This window comes from Carettochelys insculpta, chromosome 2, assembly GCF_033958435.1.
Source record: "Carettochelys insculpta isolate YL-2023 chromosome 2, ASM3395843v1, whole genome shotgun sequence".
Lineage (NCBI taxonomy): Eukaryota > Metazoa > Chordata > Testudines > Carettochelyidae > Carettochelys > Carettochelys insculpta.
Genome location: NC_134138.1, coordinates 202,008,330 through 202,031,406, shown reverse-complemented (window position 1 = coordinate 202,031,406; position 23,077 = coordinate 202,008,330). Strand labels below are relative to the sequence as shown.

The 23,077-nt window shown below is 47.2% G+C and overlaps 1 protein-coding gene across 1 annotated transcript in view; it reads left to right on the top strand.

Moving 5' to 3' along the window:
• Nucleotides 1–17,099: 17,099 nt before the first annotated feature.
• The window catches only part of GPD1L (glycerol-3-phosphate dehydrogenase 1 like), a 38,805-nt gene continuing 32,827 nt past the window's right edge, over nt 17,100–23,077 (top strand). The window contains exons 1-2 of the mRNA XM_074988341.1: nt 17,100–17,259; nt 20,785–20,962. Coding sequence (XP_074844442.1) covers nt 17,207–17,259; nt 20,785–20,962 — 231 coding nt within the window. The 5' untranslated portion in view covers nt 17,100–17,206. The remainder of the gene's footprint in view (nt 17,260–20,784; nt 20,963–23,077) is intronic.

The following is a 23,077-nucleotide window of genomic DNA, read 5'->3' as shown; positions in this document are numbered from 1 at the left end:
ACAGGAACCAGGCTGCAGGAGCCGGGAACCAGGGGGCAGCTTGGTTCTCATCTCCCCACTGCTTGCCACTTGTGGGGCCTGGGAAACTGACCAGCTGCCCTCCACTTGCAGAGCCAGGAAACTGAGCAGGGCAGTAGCCTTGTTCAGTTTCCTGGCTCCAGCCAGTGGAGGGGAGCCAAGAACCAGGGACAGCCTGGCTCTGGGCTCCCCTCTGCTTTTTGGAGCCAGGAAACAAACCAGGGCTGCTGCCCTGCTCAGTTTTCTGGCTCTGCAAGCAGAAGGGAGCCCAGACCAGGCTGCCACCTGGTTCTCAGCTCTCCGCTATTCCAGAGACCAGGAAATTGCTCCTGTCAGGGGCGGCAGTTGTGTTAACCCAAGACACACGCAACTTGATTGTGCATATCTCAAGGGCTTATTGCACAGGCCGTTTAGCGAAGCAAAAAGAGTAGGTGGTATATACTGTTAAACTTGTAAAAAGTATGAGAGGCATGGGGAAGAAATAAAAGAGCTGTTTTTTCACACTGTGCAATCTGTGATTTGATACCACAGTGGTGGTCGCTGAGGCTATATCTACATGATGCTGTAAGCTCAGAATAAGCTAAGCAATTTGTATTATACAAATTGCATAGCTTATTTTGAGTAGATTTCGAAATAAGCTATTTTAGCATGTGGCACTGTCTAAGTGGCACCACATGCCAAAATAAAACCCTATTTCAAGACATCCCTGTACTCCTCATGCAATGAGATGTACATGGATGCTGGAGTAATGCTCCCATGATCTCAAAAACTGTTTTGAGGCAATGGGCGCATTGCTTAGCTGTGAACAGCTATTTCTGGATTCTGATAGATCAGAGATGGGTAGAAGAGTGCTAGAGAGTTACTAAAGATGCATGGGACCAGAAGTGAAAGTAAGCAGGTACACCCTGGAGCACAGCTCCCATAAGAGCTGGCTGAGCTGTGGTAAATGCCAGTAGGAAGCTATTTAAAGAGCTGGCAGGGTCCCAGGTTGCGATATGAAAGTATATGTAAGAAATCTGAAGTTACTTGCACCCTGCATAGTAATCAGGGCATCTAAAAATGGCTATAGACTCTTCTAGAGCCATTTAGAGAGACACAGTTCTCAAGTGTTGCAAAAACTTAAGGCAGAGATGGAAAATCTATGGCCTGCAGAGCAGGTCTGGCCCCTGAGGGAAGCCCCAAAGCTGTTGAGAGCCAGACCAATGAGGTGGGTTTTTTGTTTTTGTTGGGATCTGGGGTTTTCTTTCTTTCTTGTGTGTGGCTCCTGACCCAAAAAGTTCTTCAGCCCTGGCTTCGGAGGCATGAACGCTTTGTTTCAGTCGCTCCCTGACATCCCCTACCAAACAGAATCACCTGGTCAGTGGCATTGGAACATTTTAATAGTGGGGATTCTGAAAGTCAGCCCCCTTACCTCTGTCCCCACCCTGCAAGCTGGGGTGGGAGCAGGGCAGTGTCTCTTAGAGGAGGAGACCCACAAGGAGTAAGGGGGCTGAGACTGTGGCCACTGCTAGGGACTGGTGCAGAAGCCAAAGCTGAGGCCCAGAGCCTGCAGCTGGGCTCCTAGGACCCACACAGAACATTGGGATGGTGGAGCAACCCTGCACCCTTAGTTCCCGCACTTATGCATCTGGTGCAAGCTGACTGAAAACTTGCAGTTTCTGTGGCTCATGGTAAAACTGATCCTTAACACTTTCCAAGCAGACAGAGCCCTAAGGATAACATAGTAATATAACAGTGCCTGTAGTACATTTACAAATAGCTGACATAATTTTAAGTCTATTACTGTGTGAAGCAGAGGCAGATAGAAGAAGCTTATAAGCTCAGACAAACCTGTCTTCAAAACAAAGAAGAGAATTCCGATTAGGTTTAAAGTTTAAAACGCTCAAAGGTTCTTTTAAATAAGGTAGGCCTTTCTGATTACACGCCTGACCAGAGGTAATGTGTGGGAGATGCACAGAGGGTCACATGCACCCCTCAGCATTCCCTCCCCCCCACACTCACTGACAGCACTGCACAGCTTCTTGGGGGTGCGGGATCAGTTCCACCTCTCCTTGCGTGTGGCGTGGCCTTAGAGCACCATAAGCTTCCTAGTTCATGCTGCTCTTGGGCCATGCCACGCAGAATGAGAGGGGAACTGTCCCTGCAATCCCCAGAAGTGGTATGGTGTTTCCACAGGAAGAGGCAGATGGGGGCAGAGTAGGAGAAAGTGGGTGGAGCGGAGGAGCAGGGGCAGAGCAGGGATGGGGAGAAAGCGGGGCATGGGAAGAGCAGGGGCAGGAGGGAGTGGCGTGCATGGAGCAAGGGTGGGGAGTGGGACACGGGCAGGGCCTGGGTAAGGAGGGAATGAGGAGCACATGGCTGATGCCCTCCCCTGCTCCCCAAACCCCTGCACTAGTTGACTTTGCTCCTGACTTCATTAGGTTTGAAACATCCAGAAACAAAATTGACAATGGTTATTTCTGAGCAGAGAGAGGGCTCTGAAATTACACTGAGTCATTCATGGCTTTTTAATCCTTTCTGAGCACAGCCCTTCCAAAGTGATGTTTCTAAACAAATCCATTTCCATTTCCTGGGCAACATTTTAGTACAAATAGAGATATCAAAATAAATACCAGTAGCAAATGGGGAGAAATTCACTGAAAAAGTTCTCTGTTTGATATTGTAGGAAAAAAATCTTATGTTATATATAAATATTTAAGGTTACTCATATCCACCTTGTGCCTTCAGCAATTTCTGACTTTTAAATAGCACAGATGGATCTGGAAGTTATTAGAAGATAAAAAACTATATTTTATTTAATTTTAATTTCAAGGTTCTCATTACAAAGTATGCTGTGGGTCATGAAAGTGACAGATTCCCTTGATTTCCAAATATTTCTTCAGCTCCTCCAGATGGATGTTTGAACAGAAGTGTGAAAGGCAAGAGCACATTTTGGAGAGAATGGGAACCTAGAGCCCCCATCTCATAAGTTCAAGTGCTTATTTTTAATGATTAGCTTCAAAATACTAGTGGTTGATCATGACAATTCACTCCTCTCTCCTCCCCCACAAAAATGTCAATGCAGAGTTAAGATTGCCCAGTGGTGCCATTTGCCTTTCCACAATGTGAATACTGGGCAAATTGAGCCTCTGAAACAGGGCTTGTGAATGGTGGGTGGGGATTGAAAACTGCTCCAGTGCAATTTGGCCTGTGTCCATAAATGCTACTCGCTTCCAGTTTTCTTAACTTCTTAGTCTTTTTTCCTCCTTCATGGGACATTAGCTTTCTCTGTAGTTTCTCCCTTTACTTGATCTCCATTGACCTTATCCTCATTCATTCATTAAATGCTTGCATCTTCAGACTAGCAGGTTTTTAAATACATTCGTCAAATGCCCACTCTTATCTAATATGCACTAGTTGATAAGTGTGCATACATTTCATTTTCTTTGGCTTCTGCCTCTTGCCTAGCTTAATCACGAACAACTTCTTTAGTATAATCCCTCCCAAAGAAGTAGTGAGTGCATGCAAAAGCTGAGAAAGGTCAAGTGACTAATATCAGTGTGGCAAGGACTAGGGGCATAATTTGAGTCTCGGATGCATGCAAACAAAAGTTGGCATTTTATAAAAATTCATTATTTGCTATTTTTAAGGGGCTGTACTTCAGGAACACTTTGCTCAAACAACCTCAAGCTGGTGCCCGTAGTACTGTTAGCGCCTTCTTAATCCCCAGCAAATGTTAAGACAATCTAAGTAAATGTGCAGGTTTTAGAGCACTTGGAAAAGCTGACCTTTAAACAGAAAGCACTGATCTATCTGAACTACAGCAGACTTGGTGCTCTGTGTAAGACCTGGGACACGGGCAGTCTTGCCTGGTGGTTGGAGCGGGAATCAGGTCAGATACCAGGAGGTCAGTGTCTAAGACAGGCCAGAGGACAAACCAAGAGTCAGAACAAGTTGTCAGGAAACTGGCAGAGGGAGCAGGTCCTTCAAAGGAAACAGTCCAAAGTAGGATGAATCCACTTGCATGGAGAACTTCCTATTCCCATGCTAGTTTAAATAAGAGCTGGAAGTCAGTCAAAGACCCCAGCATTCTGCCACTCAGATCCCAGCACTGGAATTCTCTGTTCGCGCTCAGTTCCAATTCTGACGGCAGTTAAAAGGTCACGGGCAGCAGGCTACAGCCTCCTACCACCGAAGAGCCCTCTGGGCTACTGTTCCAGACCTCTGGTCCCTGACGCTGCTACAGCGTTAGACTATTCGTTTTGACTCCCAGTGCTCTGCCTCCTAGGTCATGCTGCTCAGACTGGACTGCATGAGAGTTTTCCTGGATGAGTCAGCTACATGTGAGGTGAAGGTGCTGGTTCCATGGAACCTTCTAGAGGGGACCTTGGGTGTAATGTCTGTTCTTTCTCTTGAAGTCTGCACTGCCTGTTGTGGTGTCTTAGGCCCCTGGCTGATCACCTGGTAAGAGAGTGAGCATCTGGTAAGGGAGTGGTGGCAGCTCAGAGCCCTGGGCACTTTTAAATTGCCAGGCCCTGGGGGCAACTGCTCTTTTGCCCCCCACATCAGCAGCCCTGTTTTCATCCAATTGGCACAAGTGGAGAAAGTGGTCACAGAACAACCGTCTGTTGGGGTTCCCTCGAGATGTCTTCTACCTGGCTCCCTAAGAACTCAGTTTGACTCCAGTCTCACCATTTAGATTCTTTTATTTATCACACAGGAAAGCTTCTCCGAGTTGATCAGAATCTAGGGTAGAGAGAAGGTCTAGAGCATACTACACACCCAAAGCCACATACCAAATCTCCTCCTTTATCCACCTTTATACCTCACATTGCACGTACTATACCTTGTATCACAGGTGTTGGGAATTGCTTAGTCAGTTTGTGGGAACCAGGCCCTGTACTGCACACATTGTCCATTCATGACATACTTTTTACCTCGTTTTACACCGCAGGCCTTCATACAATGACACTGTGTCTCACCCATTGTTATCTTGCCCACTGGTGTTCCACCTTACCTTGACTAGTACAGACAACCTCCCTATGCCGTTATGCTCCATTTTTCTTCCTAATCCTTTCCCTAGGTGTGAGGCCTCACTCATCTCCAGTTACTCATGCCACGCCAGGCCTACGTTGCACTGTTTTTGTTTTTCTTGCTTATACGGGTTCAACCTCTCTAGTCCCGTACACTCAGGACTCGACCGGTGCCAGAGGAGAGAATTTGCCAGATCACAGGAGGTCAACATTGTCTAGCGCAGGAGTGGCCAACCTGCATGTGGCTCTTTGAGCAACTAAACATGGCTCCTGATTGGAGCCATGCACTTGGAGTCCTTAGCGCTGTTCTGAGCATGTGCCTCAGCACTTGGAGGGAGTATTGTCTGTGGTTGTGACTCCGGTGAGCCACAGGCATTGGGCATTGAGTTACAGCAGGGAGGCTGCGGGTGCCTGGCTCTGAGGGAGGGGGAGGGCATTGAGCCGTGTGTTATATATTTATTTTTATCTATGAATCAATTGATAAATAGATAAAAATAAATATATAAGTGATTCTTTGCACTCTATCCACAGCTATTTTGGCTCTCAGTCTCTAACTGATTAGCAACCCCTAGCCTAGCACGTTACCAATACTTTCACTGCTTAGAAAGACATTTCTTAGAAAGACTGCTGAGAAAGACATGGGCTCTTAGGATACATTTATGGGTAAATTACAGCTAAATAACAGCACAGGACACAGACAGCCAGGACTGGTGGCTGTAAACAAACTTTATGGGACTGTGGAAAACCCCTGGTAAGTGGTCGTCCAGCTAGCTAAAATCATGCTGGGTTATGGATATTGCTGCATGAGAGAGTTCCAGATTAGAGAGGTTCAACCTGTATTAGCATTTGTTTCATTCACATCATATTCCTGTCTTTGTTCTTTTTCAAGTTCACTACCTAGCAGCACATTCTGAAGATGACGATAATTGTAATCCTTTGATCTACCATTAAAACTAGGCGGGTCCAAGTTCACCTGCTAGGTTATGGCTCACCAATGTGTAATTTCTCATTATAAGATTGTTCTTCCTTTAAAGCATCCTTCTGTAGTTTTAACTTTGCCTGCATTTTAATTACGTTATTAAAAACTGGTATAAAATATAAAAGTCTTTCCATTTATTACCACAGGATATGTAGGTATGAAGTGGAACGTGATCCAATTAAAATAATGTTCCCTGGGTCCATACCAGAAGCGATCCTCTTCAGCCAATACGCAATACTAGTTATTACTTGCATATGCCATTTTTATTTTACTGGCATCTCAACCTCACTGTGCTATTTGGAGATTGTTGCTGCTAAGTGATCCCACAGGCCAGTAGCTCTGTGGGTGTGTCTACGCTACAAAGAAATTTCGAAAGGGGGAACATCGAAAAACAAAATCGAAATAAGGGATTTCGAAATAGCACGGCTACACACACAAAACAGATCGCTGTACCGGTACGCTATTTCACAAGAACACCCTCCATGCTTCGAAAGGGAGCGTCCACACAGGAACGCGGGCTCTTTCGAAATAAGCAGCCAGCAAACACCACGCATGGGGTCACATGGCCGACAAGCCCTTCTGGGTCACACAACCAGCTGCTCCCTTAAAGGGCCCCTCCCAAACACATCCACCCTGCACACACAGAGCATCACAGAGCAGTACACAGCGCTGCATGGACTGTGCACCAAGAAGAACAAAAGGAGAATGGAGCAGCAGCTGCCCGAGGCCAGTGCTGCCACCCTCACCGGGACCCAGGCGGTGATCGCCATCCTGGGTGTGATGGATGCCCTGAAGCCAACTTTCCCCCCCACAGGGGTCCTGCAGGCCCTGGCAACGGGGCAACCGCCGCTCCCCATCCCCTGTTCCCCATGGCACCTGTGGAGCCACCCCAGCAGTGGGGACTGGTGGGAGAGGTTGGTCCTGGGCCAGTGGGATGATGAAAGGTGGCTCACCAACTTCAAGATGACGAAGCAGACATCCCTGGAGCCGTGTCACTGGCTCACACCCACCCTGCAGCATGTGCACACCCACATGCAGCCTGTGCTCACAGTCGAGAAGTATGTGGGGTCACCCTCTGGAAGCTCACCACCCCGGACAGCCACCGTTCAGTGGGGTACCAATTTGGGGTGGGCAAGGCCATTGTGGGAGCCATTCTCCTGGAGGTAAGTCAGACAAGAGCCCCACACCCACCCCAGGAAGGGGCAGGGTGCAGGGGGCCCCCACGTGGAGGGCCTGCAGGGGCAGGGGGCCCCCCGATGTGCAGGCCCACATGTCGGTGCCCCCCCTACAGGTGGTCCAGGCCATCAACCACCTCATTCTGCGGAGGGTTTTCCGCCTCAGCAACCTGGATGACGCCATCATGGGATTCGCAGCCCTTGGTTTCCCAAACTGCTTCGGCGCACTCGATGGCACACGCATAGTTATCCACGCCCCAGACCATAGCGCGAGATGCTATATGAAGGGGTACCACTTGGTGGTGCTCCAAGCGCTCGTTGATGCCCAGGGCTGGTTTTGTGACATTTGCATGGGCTGGGCTGGTCGAGCCCATGATGCCCAGGTACTACGCAACTCCTGGCTGGGGCAGCGCATGGAGGAAGGCACCTACATCCCTGCCCGAGAGGTCCCGCTGGGGGACACAGTGATGCCACCATGTATAGTGGCCGACGGGGCATACCCCTTGCAGCCATAGCTGATGCGCCCCTATGCACGGCTGGACGTCAGCCTGCCCAACGTCTCTGGGGTAGTCGCGGTCTGTTGTGCTCTGCACAATATGGTGGAGGGCAAGCAGGAGCATTACCTGCCCAGGTGGGCTGTGGACCATGGCCCTGGCTGTGAGCAGCCGCCTATGGCCCCATGCCACCAGGAACATTGAGAAGGGTTTAGGGTCTGGGAAGCCCTCCAGGAGGCCTTCGAGTGGGAGCCATGCTGACCTCCACTTGGCACATGGCCCACACCCACCCTGCAGCATGGCACCCCCACACACAGGAGACACTGGGGTGCACGAAAAGGGTTTATTAACTGGGGACCAACTATATCCATGTAAATAAACAGCTGTTGAAAAATGGTGTGGGGTCTTCCTATGGGAGCTTAATATGGGGAGAACGGGGGGATAACTATATACAATGGGGCAGGGGCATGCACCCATGGCCAGGGCCACAGGCGCGAGCAGGCTAGTCCCCCACGGGGGTAGGGGGCGAGATCCCTGGCAGGTACAGGTGCCTCTGCTGCCCCCGGTGTGGGGGCCCTGTCGGGGCCAGGAGGGGGCTGGAAGGACATGGAGGTAAGATCGGCCAGGGTCTAAGGAACGGGGTGGGCTGGGTGAGGCGGGGGGGGTGGGGGGGGCGCTGGGGAGGAGATCCCCCTCCTGGCTTGCACTGGCAATCAGCCAGCAGCCCAGGGCGAGACAAGCGGACGGGATGAGGGTGGGTGGGATGAGGGTGGTGTGTTCAGGGGCAGTGGGAGTGGGTTCGGGGGCAGTGGGAGCAGGTTCGGGGGCGGGCTCAGGGGTGGCGGCAGGGCAGCGGGGGGGTGGCAGAGGGGCCAGCGATCGGAGGGCCGCAGCCACCTCAGCCCACACCTCCCTCCGCCAGGCCCTGTCCTCCCGCTCCATCTGCAGCCACTCCCGGAGCTCGGCTGTCTGCTCCCAGATGGCTGCAGTGTGGTCCTCCGCCACCTCCTGTGGGTCATAGCCACGTCACTGTCAGGCCTTCTGGGGCTGGCCAGGCAGTAGCCTGGGTGATGGGGAGGAGGACTCTCCAGCGACGTTGGACGGTGGCGCGGGTGTGGTCCAGCCCTCAGAGGACGATGCTGTGGAGACACAAGGGGACAGAGGCCACCCGTCAGTGCTGTCGCCCAGGCCTGGGGACTCCACGCGTGCCACTCCCTCCACCCCTCTGGGTGGTGCCTCCCCTGCCAACCCCCTGTTGGGGCTCCCATGTGCCCTCCGGGACCTCATCTGTTGGGCGATTGCTGGCTGCGGCCTGGTCCCCGCATCCCTCCCTGGTTGGGAGGGCTAGGGTGCTGTCTATGGGTGCGGGTGCTGGATGGCACCGTGCCTGGGTCTGGGACAGGGCAGGGGACCGTGGGATAGGCTCCCCCACCCAGGCCACCTGATCCACCTGTCACCTACCTGGGGCTCCAGAGAACGGGTCTGGGGACACCGGCCTTGAGGGGGCCTGGCTGGAGGTACCGGAGCTGACCACGATCACAAGCAGGCCCCCCTCCTCCAAGTCGCTCCCTGGCCCCACAGTTGTGGTCTGGCTGGAGGGTCCCGGCTGCTCCTGTGGGTTCGTCTCCCGGTTGGTGTCAGGCCTGCATGTGTCCACCACCACCAATGGCTCTGAGATGTCCTTTGGGCCAAGGAGTTGTTGCAGTGCCTGATAGTGCAGGCACCTCACGCCGGCCCTGGACCCCGATCAGCTGTGGGCATCCTTGGCCCGGCTATAGACCTGCCTCAGCTCCTTCACCTTCAATTGCACCTGAGTGGCCATGCGCTGGGGGTGTCCCCACCTCCACAGCCTCAGGGACACCCACTCAAAGGCAGCTGCATTGCAGGGCTTCCCTGTGCTGTGGAGCAGCACCTCCTCCTCCGCCCAGAGGCTGAGGAGGTCTTTTACCTCGGCCTCTGTCCAGGAGGGGCCCCTCCTTTTCTGTCCCTGGCTCTCTCCGGGTGACCCCTCAGGCAGGGAAGAGGGGGCCTCATGGGGTGCCCCAGAGTGTGGGGGCTCACCATCCTGCTGATGGGCTGGGTGGCACGTCTGTCTTCCGGCTGCTGGAGCGTGACAGGCAGAGCTCGTGCTTCTCTATCCCCGTGCATGCTCTCAGCTTCCTGCACAGGGTTTCCAGAGCCGTGTGGTTTTAAGGGGCTGGCTCAGGGACCATAGAGCCCTGCCGGGGCTTGCTGGTGTGTCTCCCACGCACTCTGGAGCCACCGCCATGGTGGACCCGAAATTTTGGAATTGCGGGCCCACAGCATCTACACATGCACTATTTTGAAATTTGATTTAGAAAGGGGCCGCTTTTCCTGATCCCGGATGGGAAGAGCGGTTTAGAAATTCGGGCTCGTTTTCGCCAAAAACGATTTTGAAAGAGGCTGTTGGGCATGTAGACGCTCCGCAGTCTCTTTCAAAATTGGGTCCACTTTCTAAATTAATTTTGAAATAGTGTGCATCTACACTTGCCCTCTATCTGTAAGACGTTACAACTGCACAAGAAAGCACCCCCCAGGTGCAAATAGTAGCGCAAGGCTGAGGATTTCCCTGCCTTGCATTGTAGTATCTGTGGAGATAAAACAAATTTCTTCCGCATGAGATGGAATTGCACATTTAACTTCATGGTATTTGACCCTTGTTAATTTTCCTGTCCTGCACCGAATCATGTCACTTCTGTTGTATGACATTTTAAACTTTTTTGTGGTGATAAGAGAGGACGTTTTCCTTCTCCATGTCACTAAAGGCTGCTTTTACTTTGTATAGCCTGTATTCATCAGATACTAAATATGATATTACTATTAGAATGTATTGAGTTATTGCCACAATTCTTTAAAGCAATGGCTTGTCATGTACATTATATATCATTGTCGACACTTTATTAATGGGCAACAGAACATCACAAAGTAAGCCCATTGCTACATTTGTGGCTGAGGAAATATGAGGAAACAAAAAGAAGAAAAACGAATTCCCAAAACTCAGCTTCCCAAAGTGCCACCGAAGGTTGAGTGCAACATTATAGCCAATCTTCCTGATTCTTGCCCTATGTTAAACATTTCTAATTCAGTTAAAACCTTTTAATGGCAGTAAGGCAGACACTTACAATATTTAAAAAGAGTTGATTTCCACGGAGAAGATAACTATCGGAAATATTTTCTCTGTTTTCAGGGAAAAAGTAGGCATAACCAGAACTCTTTCTTGGTGGAGAAATAGCTGGTTATATCTGATTTTGATTTGGAGGTTTTTAGTTTTTTTCCTTAACCTATATTAAAATTGAAAACATACTTTCCTTTGCAGCCTATCCTGAAGAATCAATATACTTTAGATTTTCCCTCCTAAAGGAAATGCTAAATTCTATGGTTTTAGTTAATCCAATTTCTTATAAAAATCCCAAGGGTTGTAAGAGAATGTGCCAACTTAATGTCAATCAGTGTGGTGGTTAATTACTGTAATGTCAGTTATAAATTTAAATGTAATTTGAAAAGGTCAGACTGTTCAAAATGCTTATGATTGGATTTTCTGTGATTAATTGAGAATACATAATACACACATGGTGCATCACATACATTTCAGTACTTCTAAGCCAATACTTTAAACTGTTCCAATCTCACACGTTTGAACATAAAGTCATGAGAGAGATTATCTGGCTCAATATCCTTAGGACAGACTAACAGTCATTATAAACAACATGGAGGGCTGTTGTAATAACTGGGCCTACAAATTTACCCTAATTGTGAGTTCAGCTGTGAAAAGTGAATGAAGGTACATAAAGTGTCACAGTAACCTAAAATAACAAATGCTTGTGGAAAAAGGAGCAAAACAAAGAAAGAAAAACTGAATTTGTCCAAACAAAAAAGCCTGTAGATACAATTCAAGGACTGTGCTGAAATCATGCCTAGTAAACAAGAAAATGTGGGACTGGAAATCAATGAACCAAAATTGGTGTGTTGGAAATTAGGCCTAATCAATAAACAAAATATGAGGGGATGGGCTACTTCACTCATCTCTTCTTTTTGGGGCACCCAGAAGTGTTCCCTCTATTTTTTCCATCCATGGGCTAAAGAGGAGGGTGAGAAACTGTTCTCAGTGGTGTCAGATGGCAGAAAAAGGAGTCTGACGTTGAAGAGGGAGAGGTATAGGCTGGATATTAGGAAAAACTATTTCACCAGGGCTACGTCTACACTAGCCCCAACTTTGAAATGGCCACATAAATGGCCATTTCGAAGTTTACTAATGAAGCACTGAAATGCATATTCAGCACTTCATTAGCATGCTGGCGGCCGCGGCACTTCAAAATTGACGCGCCTCACCGCCGCGCGGCTCGTCCCTACAGGGCTCCTTTTCGAAAGGACCTTGGCTACTTCCAAGTCCCCTTATTCCCATCAGCTCATGGGAATAAGAGGACTTTGAAGTAGGCAGGGTCCTTTCGAAAAGGAGCCCCGTCGGGACAAGAAACGCGCAGCGGTGAGGCGCGTCAATTTCGAAGTGCCGCGGCCGCCTGCATGCTAATGAAGTGCTGAATATGCATTTCAGTGCTTCATTAGTAAACTTCGAAATGGCCTTTTGCGTGGCCATTTTGAAGTTTGGGGCTAGTGTAGACACGGCCCAGGAGGGTGGTGAAGCATTAGAATGTGTTGCCCAGAGAGGTGGTGGATTCTCCATCCCTTGAGGTTTTTAAGTCCTGGCTGGACAAGGTCCTGGCTGGGATGACTTAGTAGGTGTTGATCCTGCTTGAAGGAGGGGGCTGGACTAGATGACCTCCTGATTCCAGCCCTATGATTTTGTGATTCTATGAATAAAGTTTGTTATGTGCACCAAGGCATTGTGAATGTGCACCATGAGTAGAAATACATGCTGCCAGCTATTGGCGGCTATGGGTGCTCTGTTAATCAGCTGGGTGGTGCCTGGATGTGCTCAGCTCACAGGGAACACTGGTCCCCAGAAAGAGACTTTGTGGGGTGAAAATTAGCAGGGGCAACTGTGACACTGGCTGCCTGAAAGAAGGTGAAGAGATAGGAATCACTGCCATGGCTGCCACCCCCACCATCTCCTGGGACCCCAGGAGGCACTCTCGTGCTAATCCTGAGAAATGTTCTCATTAGGCTGGGTTAGAGAGAATGACCCAGGTGACTTCACCTTTCACCAGCTCTGGCTGAACCCTGAATACCAACGGGAAGTGAGCCTTTGTTACTGGCTTTCTTGTGTCTCCTTTTCCTTCTTCACCTTATTTCTTCTCTCTCTCACCTTCTCTCTTTTTGCCTTCTGTCTGGTAGGAGTCTAGCTTGTTTAGTCAAGATTGCATATTTTACAACACTGTAGAGGGCTTGTAGCCAGAGATGCAGATAAAAACAGTATCCTTAGCAGCCTGATGATGATACAAGTAGTCTGATCTCACAGTGCCTGACAAACTCGTGCTGGGTGGACCTGCATTTTTCCAGCAGTAAGGTTGCAAGTGAGAGTCAACATCAGTGACAAGCTGCATTTTCTATCTTTGCCATTCTTTTCCTTCTCCTGGTTTTTCTTGTTTTATTTTCTTGGCAATGTGTTTTGACAATAACAGCAAAAATGGTAGGTCCAGTTCACTTCAACTAATACTCCTTTTATTTTCCCCCAAAGGACTGTTATTACTGTCTTTGATAGCAAATAAAGCAATGGATCCCAACCTGTGCTCCAGACACTGTGTCTAAGATTTCTATCTCCACTTTAAACTTATCCTCAAATGAAAAAAGGTCACAAACCATTGATTTAAAGGACAGTCAAACAAGTTTTTTCTCTTCCTTCTAAGGATCCTCTCCAGCTAAAGGGAAAGGGAACAAGGAATGTGTTTACGTAAAAATCATATTTAATACTTTACATTTCAAATGCTTTAACTCTTCTTCTCTGTATCGTCAATAAAAGATTAAAACATTATTTATTCTTGTCACCCAAGGTACTAAGCAGGCTCAGATCTCTTGTATATTAACCCCAAATCTTGTTTACTGCTGTTTGAAGTTGGACAGTGAGAGGGTTGTATTGACAGGGAGAGAGAGTTCAGTGGTTTGAGCCTTGTCCTGCTAAACCCAGGGCTGGGAGCTCAGTTCTTGAGGGGGCCATTGAGGGATCTGGGGAAGATAGATATGAAAAACAAAAAGCTGTCAGGAAGGGTGATAGGTCCCGCTCTGAGTGCAGGGGACTGACCTACCAAAGTCCCTTCTGATTCTATGAGATAGTATATGGAGGTATACCTTGTGACTCTATGAGATAGTATATGGGGGTATACCTTCTGACTCTATGAGATAGTATATGGAGGTATACCTTCTGACTCTATGAGATAGTATATGGAGGTATACCTTTCTCTTTGAGCCTGTTTAATCCATGCAAACTAATACAAGAGAGGCCTAACTCACTGAAATAACAGCCACTGGGCAGAGATACTGGGAAAGATACTGTACATTTTACAATAATGCAGAAAATGATGTACAACCAGCAAGATTCATTCATCTATTGATTGGTCCAGTCCTCAAATTAAAGACTTCTGGCCCATGGGATAATTGTCATTGGGAGAGACATTTCATCTTGTAAATACACTAGGTATTTACAAAGTTTAACAAAATCTTGATTCAAATGTGACCCTTGTCTACAAATGCCATCTCACATACCTTCCTGATGTAATTCCACTGACTTCATCTGGTCTGGACTTACTGTGTCTGACAGCTGGTTCAGGAAGGTAAAATGGACTTTGAAGGTCAATAAAATCCCCAATTGAATCCCAGCTAAATTATCAATTTTGTTGGACATTCAGGGCAGCTGAGAATCAGACAGATTTGATATGCAAGTAACAGTAGCTCCCGCTGTCCCGGAAGACACTTCTTCACCTTCAGTATGCTAAGTTGTCCCATATTTTACATTATCTGCCTTTGCTGAGAACTGCAATTGCAATTATTTCTCATTGTTATATACCTGCTAAGTAGAACTATGAAGTGTCTCAGATACTAACGTAGATTTAACCAGGTTGTGTGGTTTGTTCTTCCCACCCAGTCACATTCAGGTTGTTGACAGGTTCTCTTTACATTCCCAAACACATACCACTAGGGAACCTGGAGAGCATTGTTATTAAATATATAAATCCCACCAAGCAGACACAAAAACTAGCAGCCTGCCATCTTTGAAAACTGCCTGTCAGTCTTCCCTGGTGCTTGTAGAGAATACGGTTTGAGTCCAAACAAAAAACATTTTCTTCAGTCAGCTTCTGTAATTAAGGATGCTAAATATGTTCCACATATCAATACTCTGCAGGGCTGTCTGCATAAGCACTCATCTCAAAAGGATTTTGCTGTGAATAACAGAGTGCAGAGGTAGAACACCTTAATGAACTTTGATAACCTACAGTAAAAAAACCAAGTCCTTTTCTCTTGAGACAAAAGCTAACTGTGGAACATACAAAGTTCAGGGCATTCCACTCTTTATTGGAGAGTTGATAACAAAAGTTCTGAATACTGATGTACGTGTTTATTCGTGCATACTGTATACAGAGGTTAGTAAGGTTACCAATTCTCAGGGCAGGAAGAGGTAGCATTTGCATGCTTTGGGATTTCACAATCTCTCCATATTTTCAGGGCTATAACCTTGGAATGCCTCTTAAATTAAGAGATAAGACCATAATGGGCTATTGCAGGTAGGAAGTTGGATCAGACCCCACTACAGAAAATCGGCAGAGGGAGCAACCCACCCTCCAAAAAAGAGACAAACCTAAGAAGGCCAAAGCCTTGTTATCCCACCATCTCACCCCCAAAACTAAATACAGCATCCAGTGCGGAGCAAGGGCCTCTAGTTTTGGAAGAGGAAAAACTGGGCTTTGTACAAAAGATCTCACAAGATCTTGACAGCACAGGTAAACTTCAGATAATTATCTAAACATTTGAGTGCTTACCTGGGCCTGAGCTCCAAACCCTTAAAATACCTCCCATCATCAATTTCTGTTGGACTTACAAAAGCAAGCACGTAATATGTGAATCTAATATGCTATGTAGCTTATTGTGTGGGTCTTGGGATGTAGGGTTGTTTCTTTTCCCCAAATTTTACTTTAACATTTTGTAACCTTGAAACTCTGCAGGTGATATTAATTTTGCTTGTCATATGCAATAGGTAAAGTCATATACAGACTGAACTTCTCTGCGCCAGCAACATTTGTGCTTTGGGAGGACCACGGATGTTGCTGGACCAGAGAGCACTAGCGTTTGGGAACAGGGACCGGTTGCGAGTCTGGTGGCAGAGGGGCTGGCAGTTGGGAGCCTAGCTGTGGAGCTAGTAGAAGAGCCACTCTGAGAGTGAGGGGGCTGGGTGTTGGCTGGGACTGGGAGCAGGGCTAGGCCAGCAACCCAGGATCAGGGAGCCTGGAAGGGGCTGAGAATAGAGCCTAGTGGTCAGTCCTGGCTGTGGGCTTAGTGACTAAGGGGTGGGCGGTCAGGAGGACAGAAAATTTTTAATTAAAGATTTTGACAAAAACACTTTCTCAACAAACCACATACAAAAATGCTTCCCCATTTTCTCACTTACCCCCCCCCCGCCAATTAATGAGGGGTTTTATGGAAAGCAGAGAAAATGATTGAAAATGTTCATGTTTCCCTGAACTCCCCCTCTCCCAACACATCATTTTCTGCCCAGCTCTATTATATATAGTGGCAGCTCAGGCTTGATATCCAGCTCTATTATTACCTCACTGATATACTCCAACACCAAGCCAGTACAGTAAACTCACCACATATCTGGCAACCGGGGGTTAGGAGGTTGCTGAATATTCATATATTCTGGATAACAGAGGTATACCTAGCAATGCATAACACTAAAGAAATACAAGATTAGATATTAAGAAACATACACAAACACCTGCAGAATACTTTGTTTACCAACAACAGCAATATTGTACACTGTAAACTTAACACTGTATTTGCTGTATTTATTTATATTTACTTTCACTAAACTGTACTTATGGAAAACATAACTCAGATTTGCTGATGGTTAAAATGCCGGTTATCTGCAAGTCCCGCATAATACAATGCCGGATACCAAAGAGTTTATCATACTTAGTGCCTCAACTGCCCTTTGAGAAGAGGGCAAAACACCCGCGTGGACACGGTCACCAAAGAAATCCAGATCTCAGAGCAGGCTCCGCCGTCAGACCATTGATCATCCTGCTGGGAAGCGAGAGACACCTCTCCCACCACCCCAGCCCAGCGCCCTTGGCCATCCAGCCGGGAGAACCGGAGCCGCCTGACCCCCTGCTCGAGGCGCACAAGCCCTGTTGTGCGCGGGGGAGCCCGGCAGAGCCCAGCCCATCGGGCGCCAGCGGCCGGACTACAGCTCCCAGCAAGCCGCGGGCGGAGGCGTGCGCCGGCCCTTCTCTTCCCTCCGCTCCGCCTCCTATGGCGGGGAGGCGCTCGCCGCCGCCCCAGCTCCTGCCCCGCGCGGCCCGGCGGCGGTGAACGGGAGCGGCCGCTGCTGCCCCCGCCATGGCTCTGGCCGCGGCGCCGCTGCGGGTTTGCATCGTAGGCTCGGGGAACTGGTGAGTGCGGCCGCCCGCGGGCGGGCGGGCGGGCGGGCGGACAGACAGACACAGACTGACAGCCGGGCCGCCTGTGGCGGGGGGCCGGGGTTGCAGCCGCTGGGCGCTCGCTGGCGGGCAGCGAGGGCGGCCCGGCGGGGAGGGGCTCCAAGGCGGTGCGCCCAGCCCAGCCCTGCGGGTTCCCCCCGCGGTAAGGCTCCCTCCCGGGCTGGTCGGGGGATGCGGGTGCGGGTGCGAGTGACAGCGGCGGGGAACGCCGACCTGTGCGCGGGGCTCTGACATCGCCCGGACACCAGGACCTTGGGTCAGAAAACTGCCCCCCGCCCCCGCCTGAGCCAGCGCCGGGCTTCCCACGGGCAAAACGCGGCTGAAGTTGTCGCGGGGGTAGCTTGTTTGCCTGGCGCGTCGCTACACTGCCCCTAGCGGTCCTGTAGCACCTGGAAGACTAACGATTTATTTATCAGTAACAAAGAGGAAGCCCTGCTAGTCTATACACTATCAAAACAAAAAGCAGTCAAGTAGCACTTTAAAGACTAGCAAAATGGTTTATTAGGTGAGCTTTTTGAGTCTGTTCTGGTCTGGCTATGGTCTGAAGAAGTGGGTCTGTCCCACGAAAGCTCACCTAATAAACTATTTTGCTAGTCTTTAAAGTGCTACTTGACTGCTTTTTGTTTTGATTTATTTATTAGGGAGTGAGCTTTGGTGGGTCTGCCCCCACGAAAGCTCATTTCCTAAACAATGCAGTCGTTAGTCTTCCAGGTACTACAAGGGGGAGACCCACCAAAGCTCATTCCCTAATAAATAAAAATGTTAGTCTTCTAGATGCTACGGACTGCTTGGGGTGGTTGTTTTCCTCCCCGCACCCGGAAAGGAGCTGCTTTGCAACTAACAAGCAGTCTTGTAGCACCCGGCAGACTAACACATATCTATTGCTTTGTGCCTCTCTCTCTGGCTGCGCTTCAGCCTATCTCGCGCAGTGCTTCTGGGAATCTGGTGGTCAATTTGTGGAAAATCTGGGCTGCAGGGTGTTTGTTTGTATAACTGTTGTTTCAGGATATTGGGGTGTGTGTGTGTGTGTGTGTGTGTGTGTGTGTGTGTGTGTGTGTGTGTGTGTGTGTGTGTGTGTGTGTGTGTAAGTTTTAAATTGTTTGACATCTGTTAACTTTGAAGAGGAAGGAATGTGGCAGTGTTGTCCCAATCATATAGGAAGAGCAAACTCGGGAAATAATGGGCCTGGTCCCCTCACTCCATTACTCTAGTGTAGTTCTACATCACATGCTCCAAGGAGAGTCAGTGGTATAGCAAAGGAGAGACTCAGGCACTCTGCCTTGTAGCTTTGTCTGTACAGGCGTTCCATTAGGATATTTTTAACATGGCATCTGTTTTGTGCCTACTTCTATCAGCTCTGGTATTAGCTCTCAGAGATATTAAAGATTCTGTCCATTTTCAGCTGCCTGTGCAGCTGGAAGGGTTTTAATTTTGAGTAACCCAGTCCCTGAAATTGCAAAGTGTAGACTTATATAGTGCCTTGCATACAAATTGTTTGCCAGTGTATCTTACAGAATAAGTACAGGACATTGGGCAATACATTGTATTAATAATATCTTAACACAAAGAAAGGGGAGGTGGGAGTGGATGGACTATTCCCTACATTAGTGTTTCCCAAACTGAAAACATTCATGTATTTCTTTCAGGATTTTGGCCTCATCGGGGTACCCTCTCTCCCAGTGCCGTCCCAGTGCTTACCTCCTGATTTTTAGTAATTTATTTTCTGCCATGTACCCCTTGAAATCCTTTAGCATACCACACTTTGCGAAATACTCCCCTACCTGTTAAGTATGAAAAGCTTAATAAAATGTGACTTTATTGCCATAGCTGTTGCTAGCTTGTTATCTGGGGCAAACAATCATTGAAGGTAATGGAAGACTTAGTAAGCCTTTGCCCTGCCTCAGTTTCCCACTTTGTTTTATTCCCATTTTACTTGCCATCTGTGTAAAGACCTCAGAACTGCTGTTGAAAAGAGTGAAGTACAGAGCATAATTATTAATTATATACATGTATCTTCAGAGTTTGAGACTAATTTTTTAAAAACAAGATGCAGCCAGGGATGATTTATGGCTAGCATCAATGAAACATTATTTGAAAATTATGTCTGACTTTAAAGAACTACTATTTCTCCATCAATAGTAGCATTCAACTAGATTGAAGGCGACAGGTTACTACAATGTATCACACAAAATCACAATATGAGAGCCCCTGGTCACAGTAACCTTAACAATCCCTCTGTTTCAGTGCTGTTGTTCATTTTATGTAATTGCTGTTAAATGTGGGCATTGTTTGCAAAGTTCTGGAAGTCACATGGTACCAGGTTCCTTGGAGTTTTCTATTTGTTTTTTGAGAGAGTAATGGGTGACCAACTCAGTTCATAACCTGGTGCTTGCTTTGTACTAATTTGCAAAAGAGAACCTTGTTCAATGCTGCATAGCATTTGCTTATTTGTTTCCTTTCAATATGTCAGTCTCATAAGAGATGAAATATTTAGGAATATTAGTTAGTTAAATTAATTGTGGTTACATATGGGCTATCCTTAAAACTAGCATACAGCAGACCCCTGACTTACATGGAGGTTGCATTCTTGCACAACTCTTCATAAGTCAAATTTCTGACTACTTGCGGAGCCAGGAAACTGACCGGTGCAACAGCACTGCTTGGCTTCCTGTCTCCTGAGAGTAGTGGGCAGCCCAGAGCAGTTTCCCTACTCCTGTGAGCAGTGGGGAGCTGGGGCCTGGTGCACCAGCTCCCCACCACCGTGAATCACGTTGAACTGATACATGTGCAACTTGAGTATATGTATCTTGGCGTTCTGCTGTACCTCAGAGTTTGAGAAACTTCACTAAGGTTATTGACTAGCTACCAGGATGGATTGATTTAAATAATCCTCCAGAAATCATTGGCTTAAATCAAGTTACTGAAAAAGCTAAGACTGACTGTGTGTAGAGTGCACTTAATTTTGAAGTAAACCCCTTTGAACAAGTGTGGAGTGAATGGGGTTTCCTTGAAAAAGCTGAGTTATGCTGAAATAAAATAGGGAATAGACTTACGGCATCACTATGCCGGTCTGTCGCCGTGGTATTTCAAAATAAGGGGCACGTATTAAATTATGTAATACAGGTGGAACCTCTCTAATCTGGCACACTCTGGCAACATCCATAACCTGGCATGATTTTAGTTAACTGGACGACCACTTATCATAGGTGCGCCAAGTTTCCCTTGGTCCTGTAAATTTTGCTTACAACTACCAGTCCTGGCTCTTGGTGTTCTGTATTGCTTCATGGCTGTAATTTACCCCTAAATAGCTTCTAAGAGTCCAGTAAACAGTGAAAGTGTTGGTAATGCTGCTGGACAATATTGACTTCCCGTGCTCCCGCAAATTCTCTCATTTGGCACCAGGCAGGTCCCGAGGGTGCTGGATTAGAGAGGTTAAATCTGCAGCATTTTAGAATATCCCCTTTTCCTTTCTTACAGGGGCTCTGCTGTTGCCAGAATAATAGGCAATAATGTAAAAAATATGCAAAAGTTTGCCTCCATGGTGAAAATGTGGGTCTTTGAAGAAAATGTTAATGGAAGAAAACTGACAGATATCATAAATAATGAACATGAAAATGTAAAATATCTCCCTGGATACAAGCTGCCAGAAAATGTGGTAAGACTTGTAAGCTAAACTTGGCCTGTACCTGTGTGTATAACGTTGCTTTTAGTAAACACTAAGGTAGGAATTTGTTTCATTTACTTTTGGTTTTTGTCAAACAACAGTAAACTGTTTGATATATGGCAGCCCCGGGACTGGGAGGTTTACAGATATTCAAATATTCTGGGTAATAGAGAGGTATACCTAGCGGTGCATAACACTAAAGAAAAACTAGATTAGATATTAAGAAACAAAAATATATGCAGAGTACTTTATTCACCAACGACAGTAGTATTGTGCACTGTAAATGTGTAGTGTATTTGCTGTATTTACTTCCACTAAAATTTACTTATGATTAAAATGCTGATTATTTGAGCGTTCTGGATAATAGAATTCCAGATATGAAAGAGTTTACTGTATTTCGATAATGATGTGGTCATAACCAAGGGTTCTGAACAGCTGTGGTATCTAAGGTAGTTGATATGTGACATAATCTTATAGTAGATTTGCCTCTTCAATGCTTTATGGCACAATAAACTAGTTTATCTATATGTGAATGTATGTGAAAATAATAGAGAGATTAATGCCTTTGACCATAACTACCTTAAAGATTTGGCTTAAATTTTGGAATGGGACTGACAAGCTAGTTTGAAAGAGAGGTCTGATTTCAGATCCTCTGGAAGTTCATTGCTAAAAGCTACATTGAATGTATAGGCTGTTTTCTTGTGTAGCCTTTTATGCCAGTGTACAATACTGCACAATCTGAATGGCGGTTTTTTCCATTCAGTTTTCAGTGGTGTAAATGACAACATCATGTGATTGGCAATTGTAACTCTGGTCCAAAAAGAGGTTGAAATAGAAGGAGAGAGCAGTAACTGACTATTCAGTATGAAATCATAGGGGTTAAAACTGCCTTTTAGCTAGATTATGGTTTTGTTGATGTCATTGAAACTTAAATTCTGCAGCTGTCCCCTAATTTCTTTTGTTATAGACCAGAGAGACCTTGATGTTACCTAAGTCATTCATGTTCATTACCTCCATCAGTAGTGTTTTCAGAGACCACTATGCATCTCTAGAATTCCATTTTTGGAGTCTTTATTTCAAGTGTTAAAACCTGATGACTACTCTAAGGTTCTCACCATTTTTTTGGAAAAGGGTGAGATCTGGCGGTGGCTGGGGTACTGGTCACCACCTTAGAAGAAACACAAAACCTTTTCTGAACAAAATATAGAACAGGAAATAGATGTTAGAGGAACTGGTGAAGGTTTGTTGTTTTTGTTTTTTTTTTTAAACAGGACATGTCTGTGTTAGAAATGCTACAGTGGCACAGCTTTTGTGCTGCAGCTGCACTGCTGTAGCATTGTAGTGCAGGCCTGCTAGAGCAACAGGAAGGGTTTTTTCAATCACTGTAGTAAATACACTCTCAAGAAGTGGTGGCTAGGTCTGTGGAAGAAGAGGTATCTGCACTGGGCTTAGGTTGGCTTAACTATGTCACTGAGGGGTATGAATTTTTCCCAGTCCTGAGTTGTATAGCTAGTTCAACCTAAGTTTTAGGTGTAGACCAGGTCTTGTTCTCTGAGAGCAGTACAGTAGACCCTTGACTTACACGATTTTGACTTACACGTTTCTTGCAATAACACAAGTCGAAATCATGAGTGGCAGGGAGCCCAGAGCCAGGCGTAGCAGTGTGGGTTAGTTTCCAGGCTTTTGCAAGCGGTGGGGAGCTGGGAGACAAGCTACCACCTAGTTGGTAGCTCCCCACCGCTTGCTGGAGCCAGGAAACTGACCAGCACGGCTGCAGTTGGCCCTGGGCTCCCCACTGCTCAGGGGAGCAGGGACCCAGGTGCAGCCAGAACTGGGGTACCCAAAGGCAATGGGGCCCCTCCCCCACCCAGTCCCGACTTACACAAAATTTGACTTGTGTGGTTGACTTACATGTAGGTTGCTTTCCTGGTCCGGGGTGTACTGTAGTGTATTAAAAATATAGACCGTTTTTGCCAAACCAACAGCTTCTAATTTTGCGTTTCAATCAATTAGGTTGTGAATATTAGCTTGTTAGCTATCTGAACTCTGATTTCTGGGTGCAAACACTCTTTGTTCCTGCACATTTGGTGTGTAGCTGTGCAAATA